At 39.2% G+C, this 19,931-nt stretch overlaps 1 protein-coding gene across 4 annotated transcripts in view; it reads right to left on the reverse strand.

Annotated features, from left to right (window-relative positions):
* The window catches only part of KAT6A (lysine acetyltransferase 6A), a 117,400-nt gene extending 100,781 nt beyond the window's left edge, over positions 1–16,619 (reverse strand). For 3 of the 4 annotated variants that reach the window (XM_036250222.1, XM_036250223.1, XM_036250220.1), the window contains exons 1-2: positions 16,528–16,619; positions 13,083–13,996 (exon numbers count right to left, since the gene is read on the reverse strand). In XM_036250222.1, the coding sequence (XP_036106115.1) occupies positions 13,083–13,682 (600 nt within the window). In that variant the 5' untranslated portion in view covers positions 13,683–13,996; positions 16,528–16,619. Of the gene's footprint in view, positions 1–13,082; positions 13,997–14,294; positions 14,523–16,527 lie in introns of those variants that run through there. The other variant, XM_036250221.1, reaches the window with a different exon arrangement.
* Between the last annotated feature and the right edge of the window lie 3,312 nt (positions 16,620–19,931).

Below are 19,931 nucleotides of genomic sequence, written 5' to 3' on the forward strand. Positions count from 1 at the left end.
AGGATTAAAAAAAAAAAAAAAAAAAAAAGATGGGAATGAACTAGAACTAAATCCAAAACAGGTGCAAATGAGGTGTAGGAGATAGCACCAAAGTTTGTTTCAGTGATCAGAGTCAATGGCAATGCCTCCCACCACAGTAAGAAATCAGAAGAGCAAAATGGAGGAGGGTGATAAATTCCATCTGGGTCATCATGAATTTGAAGTGACTGAGATAAGACACTACCATAGTAGGATTACAAGTCCAGAGTGAAAAAGAGGTTTTGATTCAGATATGAATTTAGTATAGAGTAGATAAGCCTAGATAACTCAGGAAGGTTGAAACAATAATAAGTGGACAAGGAATAGAACCTTAGGGAATCTAACAAGTAAGATTTTTTTAAAAAGCAAAAGATGAAACCCAGCTGGTATGGCTCAGTGGTTGAGCTTCGACCTATGCACCAAGAGGTCACCAGTTCGATTCCTGGTCAGGGCACATGCCCAGGTTGTGGGCCTGATCCCCAGTGGGGAGAGGCATACAGGAGGCAGCCAATCGATGTTCTCTGTCATCGATGTTTCCATCTCCCTGTCCTTCTCCCTTCTTCCCTCTCTCACATCAATAAAGAAAAAAAAATTAAAAAGGGCAAAAGATAAAAAGCCAGTAAACTGAAAATGAATTACCAGAAAGATGGAAGGAGCAGGGGAAGACATCTAGAAAGAAAGACTTATCCCAGAGGTCAAGTGAGTTGAGAATATGGTCAACAAGTACTAAATGCTGCTGATAAATCAGGTAAAATAGAGAATGAAACTGTCCACAAGAGCTCTAAATGGTGCTCTAGGGCCAACAGCCAGATTGCAACAGATTTGGAATAAATATAGACTTTTTTTTTAAAAGAAGCTTCAAAATGAAGGGAAGGAGACAGAAAAGGTATAGATGGAGAGAAGAATCTCACATTTTTTTTGTTCATTTTTATTCTAATTTTATGGGAGAGACTTCCCCATGCTAAGGTGCAAACAGTGATGGAACAAGTTCCCTAAGACAGGAGAGAACAGGATACTGCACATAGAGAAATTAGCTCTTGACAAGACACTTCTTTCACATCCTCTGAAAAAGTAGCAAAAGGGGTAACAATAAGTACAAATGTATTTAGGTTAGTGTGGGAGAGGTATAAGTTGAATGAGCTTATATAGCAAGAAATATTCTACTCAAAGCAGGACATGGCAATGCCTGTTAAAAATGAGAAAGGTTGTCAGCCGTGTGGTTCAGTGGATTGAATATCATCCCATGGACTAAGAGGTGTCCTGATTCTATTCCCAGTCAGGGCACATGCCCAGGTTGTAGGCTTGGTCCCCAGTTGGTGGCATGCTGGAGGCAGCTGATTGATGTTTCTCTCGTGTCAATGTTTCTCTCTCAACCTTCCTCTCTCTCTAAAAAATTAATAAAAACATATTTTTTTAAAAAATGAGTAGGGTAAAAGGGTTGGAGGAACTGCTGCATGAGAATAAGACTACAGACACAGAAATACATCCCCAAGCAGAGAGTAGAACTAAGATTAGAGGTCACAAATTCCTAAGTGGCATCCCCCAATGGTTTGTGCAATTTTTTTCAAAATGATAAACAGCCCTATATAAGGGCAGAGAGAGAAAATGATTGGCTTAATTTCAATGTCTGGGTTTGTGAATTAGACGCAAGAGTAAAGTGATCAACCAGAACACCAAGTAATTCGAAGAAAAGGCAAGCATTGAGTGGTGGGCAGGGGGCACCCAGTGGAATCACATAAGGAATCTTCTCCAAACTATCTACATACTGTCTGAGACCTTGATAAGATAAAAGAGCAAGTGTAGTTGGAGTTAGGAGAGAAAGGTAAAAGTTCAAGGCAGTTATGGTCATGAAGTAGGATAAAACAACATTTAGTTTTCCAGAAATACATGTCCTGGGTTCAAAGTGTGCTCATGAGAGCAGGTGTGATGTTGTTTCCTGTATTTGTCTGAGTTTCAATTATTAGATAAAAAGTAGCTATTCCTTCTGTCCCCTGACTTCCTCAGCCACTTCCTACTACAGAGATGTTGGTTCTGAGAATTATAGTAGTGGTTCTCAAGTCTGACTGTACATTAGAGGCACAGGAAGACATAAAACAAAACTGAAATCTAGGCCCCCCTGACTGCTAGAGTCTAATATAATTGGTTTGGTATTTACTATTTTAAGGCTCCTCTGGCAATTCTAAATGAATTTCGTGTCAAGGCCACTGCTTTAGAAAGAACAGGGCTTTAGATTGATGTTATAAAATTAAAGAAAAACTGACTGGCATGAGAAGAAATGTAATAACTAAAGCATGAAAATGGTGGATAAGGATCTAAACTGTTTACTAAGATATTTAAAGATGTCCTGAACAGAAAAGTTGGGAAACCATCAAAAGCACAGCATCACACTCAACACACAGAAAATATATGTTTCCATGAGTTCTGTTACAGGTTCAAGAAAATTAAGGAGTTAAATGCTTCACTGTAGGTCAATGACTAAGAAAAAAACACCTGCACTCTAAGCAGAAAGAACTGAAAACCAACATGTGGGGGAAAAAGGGGGAACATCTGTAATACTTTCAACAGTAAAGATAAAAAGTAATAATAGAGAGAAAGAAAACCAACACATAACACCAACTCTTCCAGGTCAAGGACAGTTCACAAATCCCTGGAGAACAAAACAGCCCATAGTAAAAGCATAATAACATCCCATATACATGGAATCCAACCTCTTCTGCACAAAAGGTAAACAGCAAAAACTGTCTTTCACACATAGAAAGGTTTTCAGTTTTTAAGCGCCCAGATTTTCTTTCTATGTCATTTCTCCTTAACGAGTTTTACCAATAATCTTAAAACCACCAGTTATTTTATAAATAACTGTCCCCAATCTAACCTTTATTTGCCACTAATCTACTTGCTAAGTTTTATGACAAAGTAATGCAGAGATAAACTGTTACCAAACATGATGTCTGCTGCCTTCCCTATAAAGTTTGTGTACTGGCATTACAAATCACCCAGAATCAAGATATTATATATACATAACAACAGGTGATAGACTGTATATTCTTTTTATAATTTGTATTTATTGATTTGAGAGAGAGAAAAAGAGAGAGAGAGAGATCTGTTGTTTCACTTTTTTATGAATTTATTGGTTGAGTCTTGTATGTGCCCTGACCGGGGATCGAACCCACAACCTTGGTGTATTGGAACAACATTCTAACCAACTGAGCTACCTGGCCAGGGCCTAAAATGTATACTCTGAATCTACCTATACTTAATGCATTTAATAAAAATTACTTTAGCCCTGACCAATTTGGCTCAGTGGGTAGAGCATTAGCCTGAAGACTGGAAGGTCTCAGGTTCAATTCCCAGTCAAGGGCACGTACCTGGGTTGTAGGTTTGATCCCCGGCCCCAGTAGGGGTCATGCAGGAGGCAACCCAATGTGTCTCTCTCACATCGATGTTTGTTTGTCTCTGTCTCTCTCTCTCCCCGTCCTCCCTCCCTTCCACTCTATCTAAAAATGAAGAGCCCTGGCCGGTTTGGCTCAGCAGTTAAGAGCGTCAGCCGGAAGAGCAGAGTAAATGGGTTCAGCTCTGGTCGGGAAGGGGGAGGGGGGTGTGTGCGGGAAACAGCCAATTGATGTGTCTCCCTCACACTAATGTTTCTCTCTCTCTCTCCCCACCCCCCCACCTCTATCTAAAGATATTTGGAAAAATATCCTTAAGTGAGGATTAAAAAAGTAAAAATCAATGAAAAACTATCTTTGGGTGAGGATTAACAAAATAAATAATACATAATTTCATCGATAAACAGAAAGTCTTGTACCTTCTTATCTCAGTCATAAAATTCTTAAGTTCTAACCAATTATCCAAATCACTCAGAGGTTATCTGTGTTGTAGACTTTCTGAAAATCAGACTTAACTGTAAATGGACTTTTTTTTTCAAAACTCAAGGAGTACTTTTTCCTCCGGCATTAAAGTCACTCAACATGTTCTTCTAATATTTAGCTAGGTGTACCCTCCTTGGGACATGACCACTCAAATCTCCTTTTCAGGTGCCCTAAGACTTGCAACCAGGGGAGTAATGGGTAGTGGCTGCTCATCCTGGGCTAAAACCCCATGAACCTGTCACCAAGGACCCATTTCCTCTGACCTTCCAGTGAGCTGACAACAACCCTGCTTTGTTTCACTTCTTTCCCATAACATTTTTAGACAGCCAAAGCAGTCCTGCCTAGGTTCTCCTGTTGCTTCTTCTATCCTAGGCCCTTTCTTGTTTCACTGTCCCTAGCTTTCATAAATGTACTCTCAAAATAAAAATTTTTAATTTAATAATAATATTTCACTAAACACATAAGAAGACTTTCTAATTCTGCTAATTTGGGCAATAAGAAATCAGTCTTTCCCTCCCCTAGCCCCCCAAGAAAAACTTGACTTTTAAAGTATGTAACTATCTTCAAACACTGAAACAACCAGATTTACATATTTGTGGTTTACAAAAACCATCAAAATCCTCTAGACCAGGCCTTTATTTTATGGTTTCCATGAAAGGAAGAGTGTTCTAACTACATTAGCTTATACTCATTGCTATCAAATACTATAAAGAGAGTTCTACAGTCTAATGAAAAAAGCACAAAACCGAGAAGGGCCTGTCCACTTCTCTCAGATGTGATTAACTTGCTGTGTGGCATGCAATAAGACACTTAAATCTCCTTGGCCTTCAGTTTCTCTGTTTGTGAAATAAAATTAGAATCATTGTTATCCAAGATTGCTGTAAAATTCTAGAAAATGCAGGACTCAGTTCTTCTCTTTCTTAATTTACCTATACTTTGTAAACATAATATAATCCAACTATAAATAAACCTTAATCAACACTACACCCTGACTTACTTTTTCTTAGCAAGTCTTTTTTTTTTCATTGTTGGCAGTTAAAAACTATTTTGACTCAGAATGGCATTCTGCAAATCTAAATGCTACACTATTATAAACTCTATGCTTGACCAAGTAGTACCATGCTATGAAGTGTTTCTTCACCTGTTCCCTAATGAAGTTAAAAGTAATTCTTTGAACTTGAATTTAGAGTTATGTTCAGTACTGATGAAAGCCATCTGTTGGGAACTATGACTTTCCTGTCAAAGTAAAAAACAGAAACAGCCTAAATATTCCCGGGAACCAGCTGCAGCTGAAATGAGTCCTAATCCTGCTCCAACTGGGAAAAGCAGGAGAGTGAAGTTGCTACTGGTCTAATTTATTTGTTGCAGATCCTTTGTGAACTAACTCCACCCTGAGCAGCCAATTGGTAAACTACTGTACCAGAAAGAGGCTCTTAATTATTCCTAAACATAACATTTATTTGTTTCTTTAAAAAATTTTAAATCAGAGTATGAAAAGTATTCATTATTGTAATTTTAAGAAACACTTCCCAGTTCACTAGAAAAGACATTTTTAATTTACTTTAACCAACAAACTTAGCACGTAGATTCATTCACTCCTCTCATGTGCTAAGAACCTAGTCAGTGTAAAAAGTATACTATCTCCAATATTCTAAACAGAAAGGGAAAAAAAACCTGTCAAGGAGATTCTTATAACCTCAAGATGCCTGAAATGATGTATCCTCCCGATCCCCCATACGTCAAACAGGTGCTGTTACCTATGCACTTTCATAATATTAAAAGTAAATATTGCACCTGGCTGGCTTGGCTCAGTGGTTGAGCATTGACCCATACACCAAGAGGTCGCTGGTTTGATTCCCAGTCAGGGCACATTCCCAGATTGTGCGTCAAATTCCCAGTGGGGGCCATGCAGAGGTGGCCAATCAATTTTCTCTCTCATTGATGTTTCTCTCTCTCTCTCTCTCTACCTCTCCCTTCCTCCTCTAAAAATCAATAAAGAAAATAAATAAATAAATAAAAAGTAAATGTAGTTCTGGCCAGTTTAGCTCAGCGGTTACAGCATCGGCCTACAGACCAATGAGTCACGGGTTCGATTCCAGTCTAGGGCATGTACCTCAGGTGCAGTTCACCCCCAGCTCTGGTAGGGGTTGTGTGGGAGGCAACCAGTCAATGTGTCTCTTTCACATCGATGTTTCTCTCTCTCTCTCTCTCTCTCTCTCTCCCCTCTAATCCTTCAGCTCTATCTGAAAAAAAAAAAAGTAAATATAATATAAAACAGTGCTGCCCCCTGTGTCAAGATGAACTAAATAAAACAGGTAGCAAGGATGAAGAGAAAGATAATGTATTCTGCATACATTAATTTTCCATTTGGTGGTTTATGAAAAGCAATAATGGAAATTTGTATTATTAAACGCTATTAAAGAGCTATTATATAAATATATTATGCGTATAAAACTTAACCATGTAAAGTTCTTTTGAGACTTCAATAAGAAGTACATGTTAAAGCACTCAGAACAGGGCCCAACACATTACAAGCCTTTAACAAATGTTAGCTATTAATAGGTGTCTATAAGCAACTGCTTACATTCTCTTAACCTACTGATACAGGTCAAAGAAAGAGGTGAAGATGCTTAGATCCTCTAGATCTCTATTCCTAAAGCAATTTGTAATATACAGTATTTTTATTAATTTCTTTTTATTTCATCAATTTATTATTAGAAGTTACTCCACAAAAAAGTGCTAGTAACTCTAAGTATAAGAAACTGTTTAAGTATGTGCATAGATGTTTTGAGTATAGCAATTTGGATTAACAATGACTAAATCAAAGGTTGTTCAGTGGCTCAAGTTTTATTTCAGGGTGTGTTACAGTCTGAATATTACCAAATCACACAGAGGTCACAGGCTAGCTAACAAGGCTAACTAGAAGACCAAAATATATCTGCATAGTTGATCGTATTTACACATATGTTGCAGCCCGGCCGGTATGGCTCAGTGGTTGAGCGTCGACCCATGCACCAAGAGGTCACTGGTTTGATTCCCGGTCAAGACACATGCCCAGGTTGTGGGCCAAATCCCCAGTGGGGGACATGCAGGAGGTGGCCAATCATATGATCTCTCTCATCGATGTTTCTATCTCTCTCTCCCTCTTCCTTCCTCTCTCTCTAAAATCAATAAAGAAAAAATATTTTTAAAAAAATTAAACATATGTTGCATTACAAACATCTCTGAAAGTGTTATTTTTACATGTCTGTATTTGTCTTTTTATATGAACAAGTCTGCTAAGACAGTCAATTCCTAACCATATTTATACTTAACCTACCTCCATTACTTGTTTGTAACAAATTTTTATTTCTAGCTAGTTTCTCATCAGGGCACAGAACATTTCGAGTTACCAAAAAATGGTGTAAGCAATAATTTATAAAAATTGTAATTACTAAAATCAATCAGTTGCAAACTCAATAACATTACAAAAATCTACATTATCTAAGTCACTATGTCCTTGCCATGATGCAAAAAATAAGGCCCACTACATATAATTAGGATAATTTTCCCTAAAATAATCCTTCTTTACTTAAAGACTGAAATGTACTATCATCCTCCTTTCCCTCCTCCATAATGTGAGAATTAAAACTTGTGGCCCTGACCCGTAGGTAGCTCAATTGGTTAAAGTGTCATCCCAATACGCCAAAGTTATGGGTTCAATCCCTGATTAGGGCACATACAAGAAGCAACCAATGAATACATAAATAAGTAGAGCAACAAATTTATGTTTCTCTCTCTTTAAAAATCAATACATTTTTAAAAAGAATTAAAATTTGTAATTTAAAAAGTCTCCTCCAAAAATAGTTTCCCAATAATACAAAATACACTTGCTTACATGCTTTCATTAAAAAAAATCTTAATATAGCCCTGGCCAGTTTGGCTCATCGGTTGAGCTTCGGCCTGCGGACCAGCGAGTCCCGGGTTCAGTTCCCACTAGGGGCACATACCACAAAAAAAAAAAAAAAATCTTAATATATAGCCCTGGCCAGTTTGGCTCAGAGGTTAAAGCATTGGCCTGCGGACCCAAGGGTCATGGGTTCAATTCCCAGTCAAGGGCACATACCTGGGCTGCATGTTTACTCTCCAGCCCTGGTCGGTAGAGATCATGTGGGAGGCAACCAGTTGATGTGTCTCTCTCACATCAACGTTTTCCGCCCACTCCACTTTCACTCCATCAAAAAAAAACCAACAAAAAAAAAACAATGGAAAAATATCCTCAGATGAGGATTAACAACAACAATAACAAATCTTAATATAGCCCAGCCAGTATGGCTCAGTTGGTTAAGCATGCTCCTAACACACCAAGAGGTTGCCAGTGATTCCTGGTCAGGGCACATGCCCAGGTTGCTGGCTCAATCCCCAGTAGGGGGCAGGCAGGAGGCAGCTGACTGTCCTCTCCCTTCCTCTCTCTCTAAAATCAATAAAAACAGCCCAGTTTGGCTCAGTGGTTAGAGCTTCAGCTGGCGGACCAAAGAGTCAAGGGCACATACCTCAGTTTCGGTTTAGACCCTGGCCCTGGTCTGGGTCATGTGGGAGGCAGCCAGTCAATGTGTCTATCGGTCGGTCGGTCTGTCTGTCTCTCTCTCTCTCACCCTCCCTTCCTCCCACTCTATCTGAAGATAAATGGAAAAATATCCTCGGGTGAGGATTTAAAAAATAATAAAGTAAAATCAATAAAAACATATATCTATTTTCTAATCTTAATATATACTTTAAAATTTTTTCCACTTATTTACTACTGAGTTATCTCTTCTCAACATTTTTGTAGCATCTTTTGTTTTCAGATGGTTTGGAGTTTTTGTTTTGTTTTGGTTTGTTTTTTAAGTGAACGATCATTCTGTCAAGCAGTCAACACATCCCTGAATTTAACAGCATGAACAATTACTAAAAAGTATCATAGCAAAAGGATATTTGAATATAAAGTTTATAAATATAAACAATTTTATAATACCACTATTCTAACATATAAAATGTGAAACTTTACTATAAATTATAGGCCATTTCCAAATAGTTGAATCAAAACTGTATCATATTTAACTCTCAATAACTTGAAAAGATATTTCCATTCTAACCAGCACCTCTACACCAAAAATCTAGGTTTCCACTTATTCCATGAATTTAAAAGGTCAAATTCCAGTAACAAAATAATTTAGACTCTATGCTGTCTGCCTTGATCCCCAACAGGACCTAAATCCTAAAGGCACTATTCATGGTAGGCATCTAAATGTTTGCTGAATAAATTATGAATAAATGAAGTAAATGAGCAAATTAACTTATAATGATATCTGTACTTCAAAAAGAAAGAAATTTAGAGGGACATCTGTAATACTTTAAACAACAAAGATAAATTTTTTAAAAAGAAATTTACAAGGAGAAAGATGTCATTTAAGCCAGTTACACACTATCACTCTCACCTAAATCCCTTTTTAAGGGAAAGCTACATTCTGTCCCAAATGAAAGCACTCTATTATATCCATGCATCCAATCCCAAACAGCAAATGATAAAACTTCAGTGACAACTGAAATGAAAATTAATAAGCTTTGAAACTATATTTTAAGAATAAAACAAAATGTTATGTAGACAAACTATTTTTTAATGAATCTCAGGTAAACAAATTTAGACTATTCATAATCTTTGGTTTCTGATACATTCTTACCACTGTTTCAAAGTCAGTTTTAGAATTCATTCTATGACAGAGAAAAAAGGAACACAAACAGTGAATGGGGTGAGGGAGGAATGTGTCCTGTCGCCATTAGAGTATGTGCTATTAAGCTATACCAAGAACATTCAAAATTATGCATATGAGTGCATTGATAGGCATTATACATAACAATTCCCAAGAGGCAGTAGGTATACAGCTATTACAGTAAATCTGGAGCCAGACTGCCCAAGTTCAAATTCTAGTTCTATCACCTACTATATCTCACTTGGACAAGGTACTGACTCTTTTTTTTTTTTTTTAATCCTCACCCGAGGACATTTTTTGATATTTTGTTCAGATAGAGTGGGAGGGAGAGAGAGAGAGAGAGAAACATCGACGTGAAAGGGACACATCGAGTAGTTGCCACCCGCACAACCCAACCAGGGCCGGGGACAAACTACAACTGAGATATGTGCCCTTAGAGGGAACCGAACCTGGGTCTCTCAGGACCGCAGGCTGATGCTCTAACTGCTGAGCCAAACCGGCCAGGGCCTGACTCTCTTTTATGCCTCAGTTTCTTCATCTGTAAAATAATAGTACCTACCCTCATTGAGTTGTATGAGGATTAAATGAGTTAATAAACTTAGCTTTAAAGTAATGCCTGGCACACAGTAAACACATGACTAAGTTAAGGAAATAAATAAACTCACCATTAACTCCTACAACCTAAAGCTAGCTCAGATATTTCTCTTAGAACATGGATAAAACTTCTAAATCACAGTATGCCACAGGGTCTCTCCACTATCTATCAATGTGAAAACTTATTTAAGTCCAAAAGTCTGCACAAAAACTCTTAAAAATATTTCTACACAGCTGATCTCATTGAAAAGAGAAAAAAACCACTCAGCTGCTGAAAATCTAATATACAGGTCTAGAGTTCCTTCCAAAGGTTAAGATCAAAATAAATAAATAAATATTAGAATTAATATAGAAAAAAAGTAAAGAGGAACTTGCTCAAGTAACTCCACAAAGTACCTGAATTTCATCTCTCACCCCATAGCTGACCAGGCCAATAGATATATTTGCATTCCACTGAAGATAACACCCATTTTAGTTCCAAGCCATTTCAGTGCTAAGCAGAGTGCCTGGCCCACAGTTGTTTAATATCTATTAGATGTTTAATATCTATTTGCTGAATTAATGCCTAGATGTGAAGCTATTTCTGGCCTATATTTTCCTTTCTCCGTCACTGTAAAAAATATACTCTGTATAAATTTTTTGAAAATATCTAGGTTCATAACAGCAAGCCAATCAATTCCACATAGGAATCCATTGGCTAGTTTAACAAAGAGGAAGGAAAGTAGTTAGAATAAAATAAAAGAAGATATACACTGTTATCTGTTTAGAGGAGGAATAATTCCTCACCCTAGAGTTCACTGTATTATGATTCTGAATGTGAGTTTTTCATATCTTTGGGGAAAAGTCACTCAGGAAATTCACTACTGAAAATAAGGCTACATTGAAAAATATAAACAGATCCTATGAACTCTAATTTTGTAGATATTATCATGCAACTAGTTTTCCAAGACCAGTACCACATACAAAGTAGTCTACTCAATGAAACTCAACTTTCCCAAATGTATACTCCAAATTTAGTTACTTCGGTTAGTAGCACTATATATTAAAATTATGTAACCAAAAACACATTTCTAACCAAAGCACACCAGCAGATCTCAGCTCAAGCTGCAAACTAAGGTTGGATTACATAGTTCTCAAGATCCCTTTCAAAAGTAAAATCCCAGGGTAACAGGACTCAGATTTGTCCTACACTAACTGCACTGCACTAAACTATCTTTTTAAAATATGCACAACTGACACTTTATGTATGGCTAATATTTTTAAAAATTAAAATGTCTAACTCAAGCAAGGTAAATTATAATACAAGCAAGCATCCAGGTGTTCTAACAAGAATTTATGATACCCAATTCACAGATATGACACTGAATTCATCCTAAACTATAAATTATTCCCTGCTTCCATGCTGTTAACCTGTAGACCATTTAAAAACAGTTGTAGGACTCAGTTGTTATATTTCAATTCATTTCAGCCATACACGATTAAGAAACAGTCCTCACAGATAAGAGTTCTTATAGCACTGAACAGAATAAAGCATTTTAGTTACTTGTCCACCTTAAATATTCAATAACACACTCTTAATAAATGCTTAAATAATACAAAATCATTTAAGGGTAATAATAAGAAGATAATGTTTCTATTTCAAAATTCACAGAGAAAATTTAACCCTAAAATAGATCTCTAAAAATTTCAAAGAAAAATACTGTTAATTTTCCATTATTATTTAAACAAAAACCTATAGATGGGTTATTAACTGCATTACATTTAGATCAGATTGCAAATATTTTTATACAGGATGGGACAAAAGTAGGTTTACATTTGTTCATATGGAAAATAATACAACAATTAATAAATAATATAATAAACTCTGTGTTTCTCATACTCACAACTGTAAAACTACTTTTGGCTCCACCCTGTACTCAATGTTAACTTTACAATCTTCTTATCCTAGAAGGGAACTCCATGATCTTAAGCAAATGAAGATTATTTTACTACTGATCACAAAGTGTACAACTTAAATTACTACCACATTCCACAGAACTACAATTCAGAGCAATTGAAATAAATATACAACTAGGACACTAGGACAATGTAAAAAAACAGCTATTAACAAAATTATCCTCACCCACAAATGTCTACTTAAGGACCAAAAGATAGTATTAAGAAAATATTCTTTTAACTGCACAAAATAAGAGCATAAAACATAGCACAGGAAGGTATATCATCTGTGCATCAAAATACCCAACTGCCCAGACCTTTACTAATATATATAGGATAATGTATTCCTGACCCATGTAGTACACCTGTCAGAAATAACAACATTTAGAACTCATCATATGCAAAGAAATAATATATGACAGATAATTAGAATATAAACAGGAGAAATAAGAATTGCTAAATTTGCTTAGCTATTAGTATAGGTCAGGAGAATCAGTCTCATTCCTGTCTAGTGATCATCTGCAACAAAAAATAGAAAAAGGAAAAGAATACAGGTTCTTAGAGCTACCTGCTGGTATCAAATTCATGTCTCCAGCATTTGGCTGCTCATTAACTTCCAGCAGTACAGTATTATAAAAACTTTTATGCAACAATTTTAAAGTTGCATACTACTTTTTAATTCTAAACTAAACATTTTTTTTCTAGTAGATCAATAGCCTACACTTTGAATCTTAGGCATCAAATATTTCAAAATATCAGAACATTTAGCATCTATTGAGTTCTTACACCTAGAACTCACCAGTAAAAAAACCAGAGCTAATCATTTCACAAGTCTCTAAACACAAAACTTGTGTACCTTCTATATTACTTCCTAGGAACATGACTTTATAGCATGCTACATTAGCTCTGTGAACACTGGTGCATATACCATTCTCACCTTATCCTTTTCATGTGGAAGGAGTGACACTGGAGGTAAAGAGGAAAGAGACTCACAACTCTCTTTCCCATCCACATTGGTTGCTTTAGTGTTGAGCCGATAAAGAGGTCCATCTTTAAGGAGTCTGCCATGGCCAACGGCACGTTTAATAGCCAATCGTAACTGCTGGTGAAAACCAGAGGCAGCACTGCCTCCAAATAATGCAGACACATCCTTCTGACCTTTCAAAAAACGTTCAATGCTTTTCAAAGTTGAGCCACCGGCCTCTGCCAAGCCATCAACCGCCCGCTTGATCAGTTTATTCCAATCTACATTTTGTTTATTGTCCAATTTTCCATGGTTTCGAGGTTTAGGAAGTGCTATTCGCCCAGGGTTATCAGGATCTTTATAGGAATTGAGACCTTTATTTGACACTTTTAAAATTGTTCCATCTTTAACACTCAACTCCAATTGTTCTAAAACAGTTTTACGATCCAAGCCATGGGATGAAGACACTGCATTGCATATCCTTTCTTCCGAAGGACGCTGTTTCTGCTTCTTCACTTTTTTGATGGCTTCCAAAATCCATTCCGTATACAGCGGGTTAGCGAGTTTTACCATGGTGAAGGATTCGTATATCCATAGAGTCGTTATCCCTTATCCTGATGCTGAGTAAGTTTTACACCATGGAAAACAACATTCTCGGAGGCGGGGAACCAGTTAACCATAGCATACAAGTTTTTTGGCCCAAGTCCTTCCTCCTTTGATAAAATAGAATGCCTCCCCACTTTACTTTAGAAACCTAAACATGTTATTTGAAATGTCTTCAAACTTCCCAATAAATTTCTCAATAGCACCACACACGTGGGTCTCTTCATAAAGTTGTAAAAACTCAAGAACATCTCATTCCCAGCAGAAAAATGTGCATCTTATGCCTGAAAAAAATTAAAACAAAGTCAGTTTTCTATCAAGGCCCATTTTGTGAATAAGCTATAGAAACATCCTTGTCTTTAAAAGCAATCAAATAGCAAGTGTATATTCAGCACCTGTAGGAATTTTAACCTGTTTCTATCAACATTTCAAAATAATGTATGTAAACCACTGAGATAAAAAAGAAAAGAGAAAGCTGAATAATTAGGATACAATGACGAAGTAAGATGCACTATGAATGACCTTAGGCTACAAGTAAACAGAGGGTGGGTGGCTATTCTGTACTCCATAATCTCTGCTCACCAGTCTATGAACTGAAACTCTTCCTTGACATCTTTCTCCAAGAAACTATTCAGCATTTCAACAAGTATCTGGACTAGCAGAAAGAATCCTGTAATGAAAGAAAGAGTGAATCTTTCATCCTTTAAAATTCCAGACATTCAGACTGGATAAAAACAGTCAATAAGACAGACAGAAAACCAATTAGAACATTTTAACTATTTCATGTATTAAAGAAATAACTAATACAATTTACACAGGCCAAGTTCATATTTTAAGTACAATATTACCTTAAACATTCCAAATGGAAACAAAACTAATACTGAAAATCATCAAATGTGAAAAGTACTTAAGGAATTTTTAAATAATCCAATATCATTCAAATTTTAAGAATTACATGTCAATACCTTCTCATAGCCAAATATATATTCAATATACTTGGAGGGAGTAACAACTGTCAAAATGTTCATAACCAATCTACAGATAAACTAGAAATGAGAAAGTCCAGAATCACTGTGTTCAAATGCACACCCTACATATGCAATGTACGGTATAGAAAAAACACATGCCCTGTTTGCGGGTTTAAAGAGATCTCACACAGATTCAAGAATGCTGTCCTGAAATAAACATTAATGAACAAAACACAAACATAAATATACTGCCTCTCCAGGATCAAAGTCGATATTATTCTTTCAAACGAAAGAATCTGGCAGATAGAAATCTTTCTTGAAGCACACAAATAATGAATCTAAATAACTCCTTTGCTTCCAAAAATAAATTAACTAACTTAAAGTGTTTTTTAGACCTCTGCTCTGAGCACTTACATTACAACATCAACAATGCTAGAAAAATGGCTCCCACAGCAATTATTCTTAAGACTGACATTAAAATCCAAAGGAAAGCCAACAGATATTAGGAAAGGAATAGTACTATTAACGCTGATAGGAAAGAAATGGCTTAATTAAGCAAACATTCAAACCTGAGCCAAGATTTATTTTTAAAGTATCTGACTAAAAAGAAGCCCCTGAGAGAGTTATGCTTCACTTTGGTGAGTCTTAAGAGACTTGAAATCATAGTATTGTTACTCCACGAAAGTTTATTATGTACTTAACGCTAAACTAAATGAGAAGCTACAACCTGAGTTTCAGCTAAGAACGTTCTAAATGATTAAGCTCGCAGGTAGAAGAATGAATGACAGTTACTCATTGTCTTTGCGGCGGGGATGTTCACCACTCTCCAGGTCTTCCCAAAGTAAAGCGCCTGCAGACTTGAACTTTTAACTCTGAAAGTGCACCAGCCGCTTGAGAGAAAGCACAACTTGCTTCCGACGATCCTTCCCGGTCTCCATTCCCCACCCCCAAACACATCTTCGCGCTCTCTTTTTTAAAAGAGCAAGTAACTTTAAAAACTTCAAACAGCACAACTTGAAGCTTGCCAACGGGTACGCTGTTCCCATTAAATGGAAACAGAACCCGAGTACTAAATTAACAATGAAATCACGTGAAAGAGTTAAGAGCAATGTATCTCCCATTCCCAGCTCCTTCAAATCCTAAACTCCGCAGAGGCCGCTTCCAAGGAGGCTTTGGGGCACGCAGGCTGCCCGGGAAGCCTGACAGGTCAGGCAGCTCCTGTCCAAACCGGCCGACGGTTGACAGGCAGCCCGCCGCCACCCCTCCCGGCTCCCGGGCTGACAGCCCGACAGACACAACACCACACGTGCTGCCTCCTCCGCACCACAACACCCGCCAGCCTGTCACCCCCACTTGCCGCCACAGCCCCGCTGGGATCTCCGCACACCAAGCCCGAGCCGGAGAGCGAGCGCCGGGAAACGCGGGCAGGCGGGGCCGCGGCCGGCTAGGGCGGCGAGCGGCCGGGCGCAGGTGGGGCCAGGGCGGTGGGCGCGCCCCCGAGGGAGAGCGGGCTCGCCGGCACAACCCAGCCCGAGGCTCCGCGGCCTGGGCCGCTCTCCGCCCGCCCACCCGCCGACTCCCCCGGCTGCGCTCGGCCCGCGGGGGCGGGAGTTGGGCCTGCTGCGCGCGGGCCGCGGGGCGGGGGGAGCCCGGCGCCGGCCGGGCGCGAGGGGGCGGCCGCGGCGCCCCAGCCCGAGGCCTGGTGCAGAGCAGCGGGAGGCGGCACAGGCCGCGGCGGGGCCTGCAGAGGCCCGCCGACCCCGCGAGGCCCCTAAGCGGGCCCCGGAACGCATCAGCCCCGGGCTTCACGACCGAGTGCGGTCAGGGGTGGCCCCTCGGCTACTTACCGGGGGGGGAGAGAGCCGGGATCTCGGGGCCCCGGGCCGGACCGCGGAGATGCCCCAAACTGACACGACCGCCATCTTGGAGACAGTGAGCTCCAGTCGGGGGGAGGGGAGGCGAAGCGGCGGAACAGCCGCGGGGGGAGGGGAAGCATCGCGAGGGAACGGCTGTCTTGGGGAGGGAGCGGGAACAGCCTGGGAGAGAGGAGAGGGGGAGGGAGAAGGGGAGGAGGAGGGAACGCGGGAGGGGGACGGCCGAGGAGCGGGAATAGCTGGGCCGAGAGCCGGGAAAGGCCGGAGGGCGGGACGGAGTAAGTGGGAAGAGCCAGCCGGCCGGGTCACGTGGGGCCGGTACAAAAGGCCAAAGCTAAAGTGGGAGGAGGACCTGATGGGGCTGGAGGCCAGCAACTCCGGGCTCCTTCTTGCCTTTCTCGCGATTAGGTCAGGCGAGTACTAGGGAAAGAAGGAGATGATGTATCCCCATTACACAGCTGGGGCAACTGAGGACAGACTCATAGGTAGATTAGTATCAGTGTGGCACGGAAATCCGGTGGCCAGATGGAATCTAAACTCTTGATGGCGTCTGTGTTTACAGTTAGCAGATCCTCCCTGCCCACCTCTGTGCCTCACCCCACTTCCACAGTGACTCCTGGAACCTGAGGTCCGGAGCTAGGTCGGCGGGGAGTGGGCAAGAGCAAGGAGGAAGTTGCCTCCCTTCATCTTTCCCTTTCTGCTCGCATCACTCACCCCACTCATCTCACTGGTACTGTAGGAAAAAGAGGAGGTGTGATGAGTAGGAGAGAGACGGTAGGAACTTTAGACACCCATTTCAACCTCTGTCAAGTCAGCACAATGATTTCAATTCTCCCCACAACTGAGACACTTGTTGGACCTTACTGGAGTCATTTTTATAGCAAACAGCATAGACTGGGGTCCTCAAACTTGCACAAGGTCACTCAGCTGTTTAGTGGCACACATCTGAGTGTGAAGCCTAGATCTGCCTTACTCCAATGCCTGTCTTCTATTCATGCCCTATGAAGAATTGCTTTTGCTGAAATTATGGCTAAACCACAAACTGGCACTTTTCTATGGCCTGTCTGTCCTCTACTGACTGCATATGTTTCTTTGTCTTGTCTCTCATCTAGTTTAAACTGCTTCAGGCAGAGATTGAGTCATACCTTTTTTTTTTTTTTTTTAACTGCATTCACTGGAAAGGCCATAAATGACAAGTGAAAAGACATACTAAATCCTTAATATTTGCGTGTGTTTTCCTGCTACTAGGCCTTTATCTGCTTCCTGACCTCTGCATAAACTGTTTCCCCTAACACCTGATTTTATCCTAATTTTACCTCTTTAAGACCACCTTCTCACTGCTTAACTTCAATATTTACTTTATGATCTTCTGTTGTATTGACCCTTTGCCCTATTTGTTTGGCACTTGATGTGTGGTCCTTATGTATATTTTATTAATATATCCCACATATATGCTCTTCTAGGATGTCTCTCTGCATCTCCATGACAATATTGTACAAGCAGTACAAACTAGTGAATGAACAATTTTAGGCCACTAAGAGCAGTGGAATTTCTACCCCCAACTCAAGCCCTGCCATGTTTATACCTCAACCTGTCCTTTTCTATCTCTATAGCTTTTCTCTACTCTAATTCTTAGACTGTCTAGACTATTCAATAATAGCATTAAAACATATATATTCAGATGATGGTCCAGCCAACTCAATATCCTAGAACTGACGCTGATAACATAAGTGTGGTGTGATGAGATTTACTGAATCACCCTACTTCCCAGCCCCAGCATCAGGTTAGGAGAGAAATTTGGAAATGTAAAATAATCTATTAGAAAGGATATTTTCCATCCTGGATTATTCAGACAAACACATTCTCAGGTAAAATGAGAGCTATTTGTAATGAAAATACATACAGGAATTTTAAAAGGTTTTTATTTCCCAAAGAGAAGGGCTAAAATCATATTACTAGAAGGAAAACTAGTTCTTCATGTGAGACTAGTGTGTGGTCTTCAGAAGAAAAATAATATGTACTGAGATGAGCTGTTTGCCTTTGAATAATTTGGAAGAAAACTAGCCACAGCTATTCCTGTGAAAAGACCAAACTGGAGTTTAAGCACACAGTAGCAAGAATTTAAAACAATTTGCAACAACAAAGCACAGTTTAGTTTTTCAAACAACTTCCCTGGGGAGTCTTCCACGGGGAGTCTTTGCTTTACATTTGCATTACTTAAAGGCACATTGTGGAAGACTCCTCAAAAAAAAAAGGTCTGCAAGGAAGACAGATTAAAGTCCTCATCTTTTGTATGTTAAAACCAAACCAAGGCTCTGAATGGACAGCTTTTCTTGCTTCAAACTTTACTCAGAATTCAGCCCTGCTGGGCTGGCAGCTAAAAGTTACTTCCCTCTTCCACAGTTTGCTGTCAAGAATCCTTGCCTTTTCTGTTGTAGTTGGTAACTATATTTTATGCAGAATCTAGCCACACCCAAAATTGAAAGGTTGCTTTATCTTTGTTTCAACAGGAAAAAATTTTAGTCCATTTACATTTAATATAATTATTGAATTTGGATTTATGCCTGCATCTTACTATTTATTTCCTTTTGTCCACTTACTTTATATCCCTTATTCTTTTGTTTCTTGCCTTATTTTTAATTAGTTAAAATATTTTAATTATACCATTAACCTTCTCTGTTAGCTTATTGATTACACATTTTTTAGAAATCTTAGAGATTACAATATGCCCGTTGACTTATTATACTCTAATATAAATGATTACTTATACCACTTTCCCAAGAACTCTAAGACCTTAGAATACTATGCTTCCAATACCCTTTCCTTTTTGTGTGTTTTGTTGTCATTGATTTAAATTAAAAATATGTAGCGGTTTTTGTTTTTTAATTGACTTTTAGAGAGAGAGGAAGGGAGAAAGAGAAACATGTGAGAGAGAAACATGTGAGAGAAAAACATCACTTGGGGACTGAACCTACAACCTGGGCATGTGCACTGGCCGGGAATCAAATCTGTGACCCCTTGTTATACAGGATCATGCTCAACCAACTGAGCCACACTGGCCAGGGCTGATGTCATAGATTTTAATTATAGTGTTTTTGTTTATTTTTATCCTCACCTGAGGTTATGTTTTTATTGATTTTTAGATAGAGAGGAAGGGAAACGGGGAGAGAGAGAGAGAGACATCAACGTGAGAGAGACATTGATGTGAGAGAGAAGTATCAATTGATTGCCTCCCATACATGCCTCCTCACCAGGGATTGAACTTGCAACCTGGGTATGTGTCCTGACCAGGAATCAAACCTGTGACCCTTTAGTGCATGAGATGATGCTTCAACCAACTGAGCCACACTGGCCAGGGCTAAAATTGTACATATATT

The sequence above is a fragment of the Molossus molossus genome, unplaced genomic scaffold (genome assembly GCF_014108415.1).
Source record: "Molossus molossus isolate mMolMol1 unplaced genomic scaffold, mMolMol1.p scaffold_m16_p_9, whole genome shotgun sequence".
Classification (NCBI taxonomy): domain Eukaryota; kingdom Metazoa; phylum Chordata; class Mammalia; order Chiroptera; family Molossidae; genus Molossus; species Molossus molossus.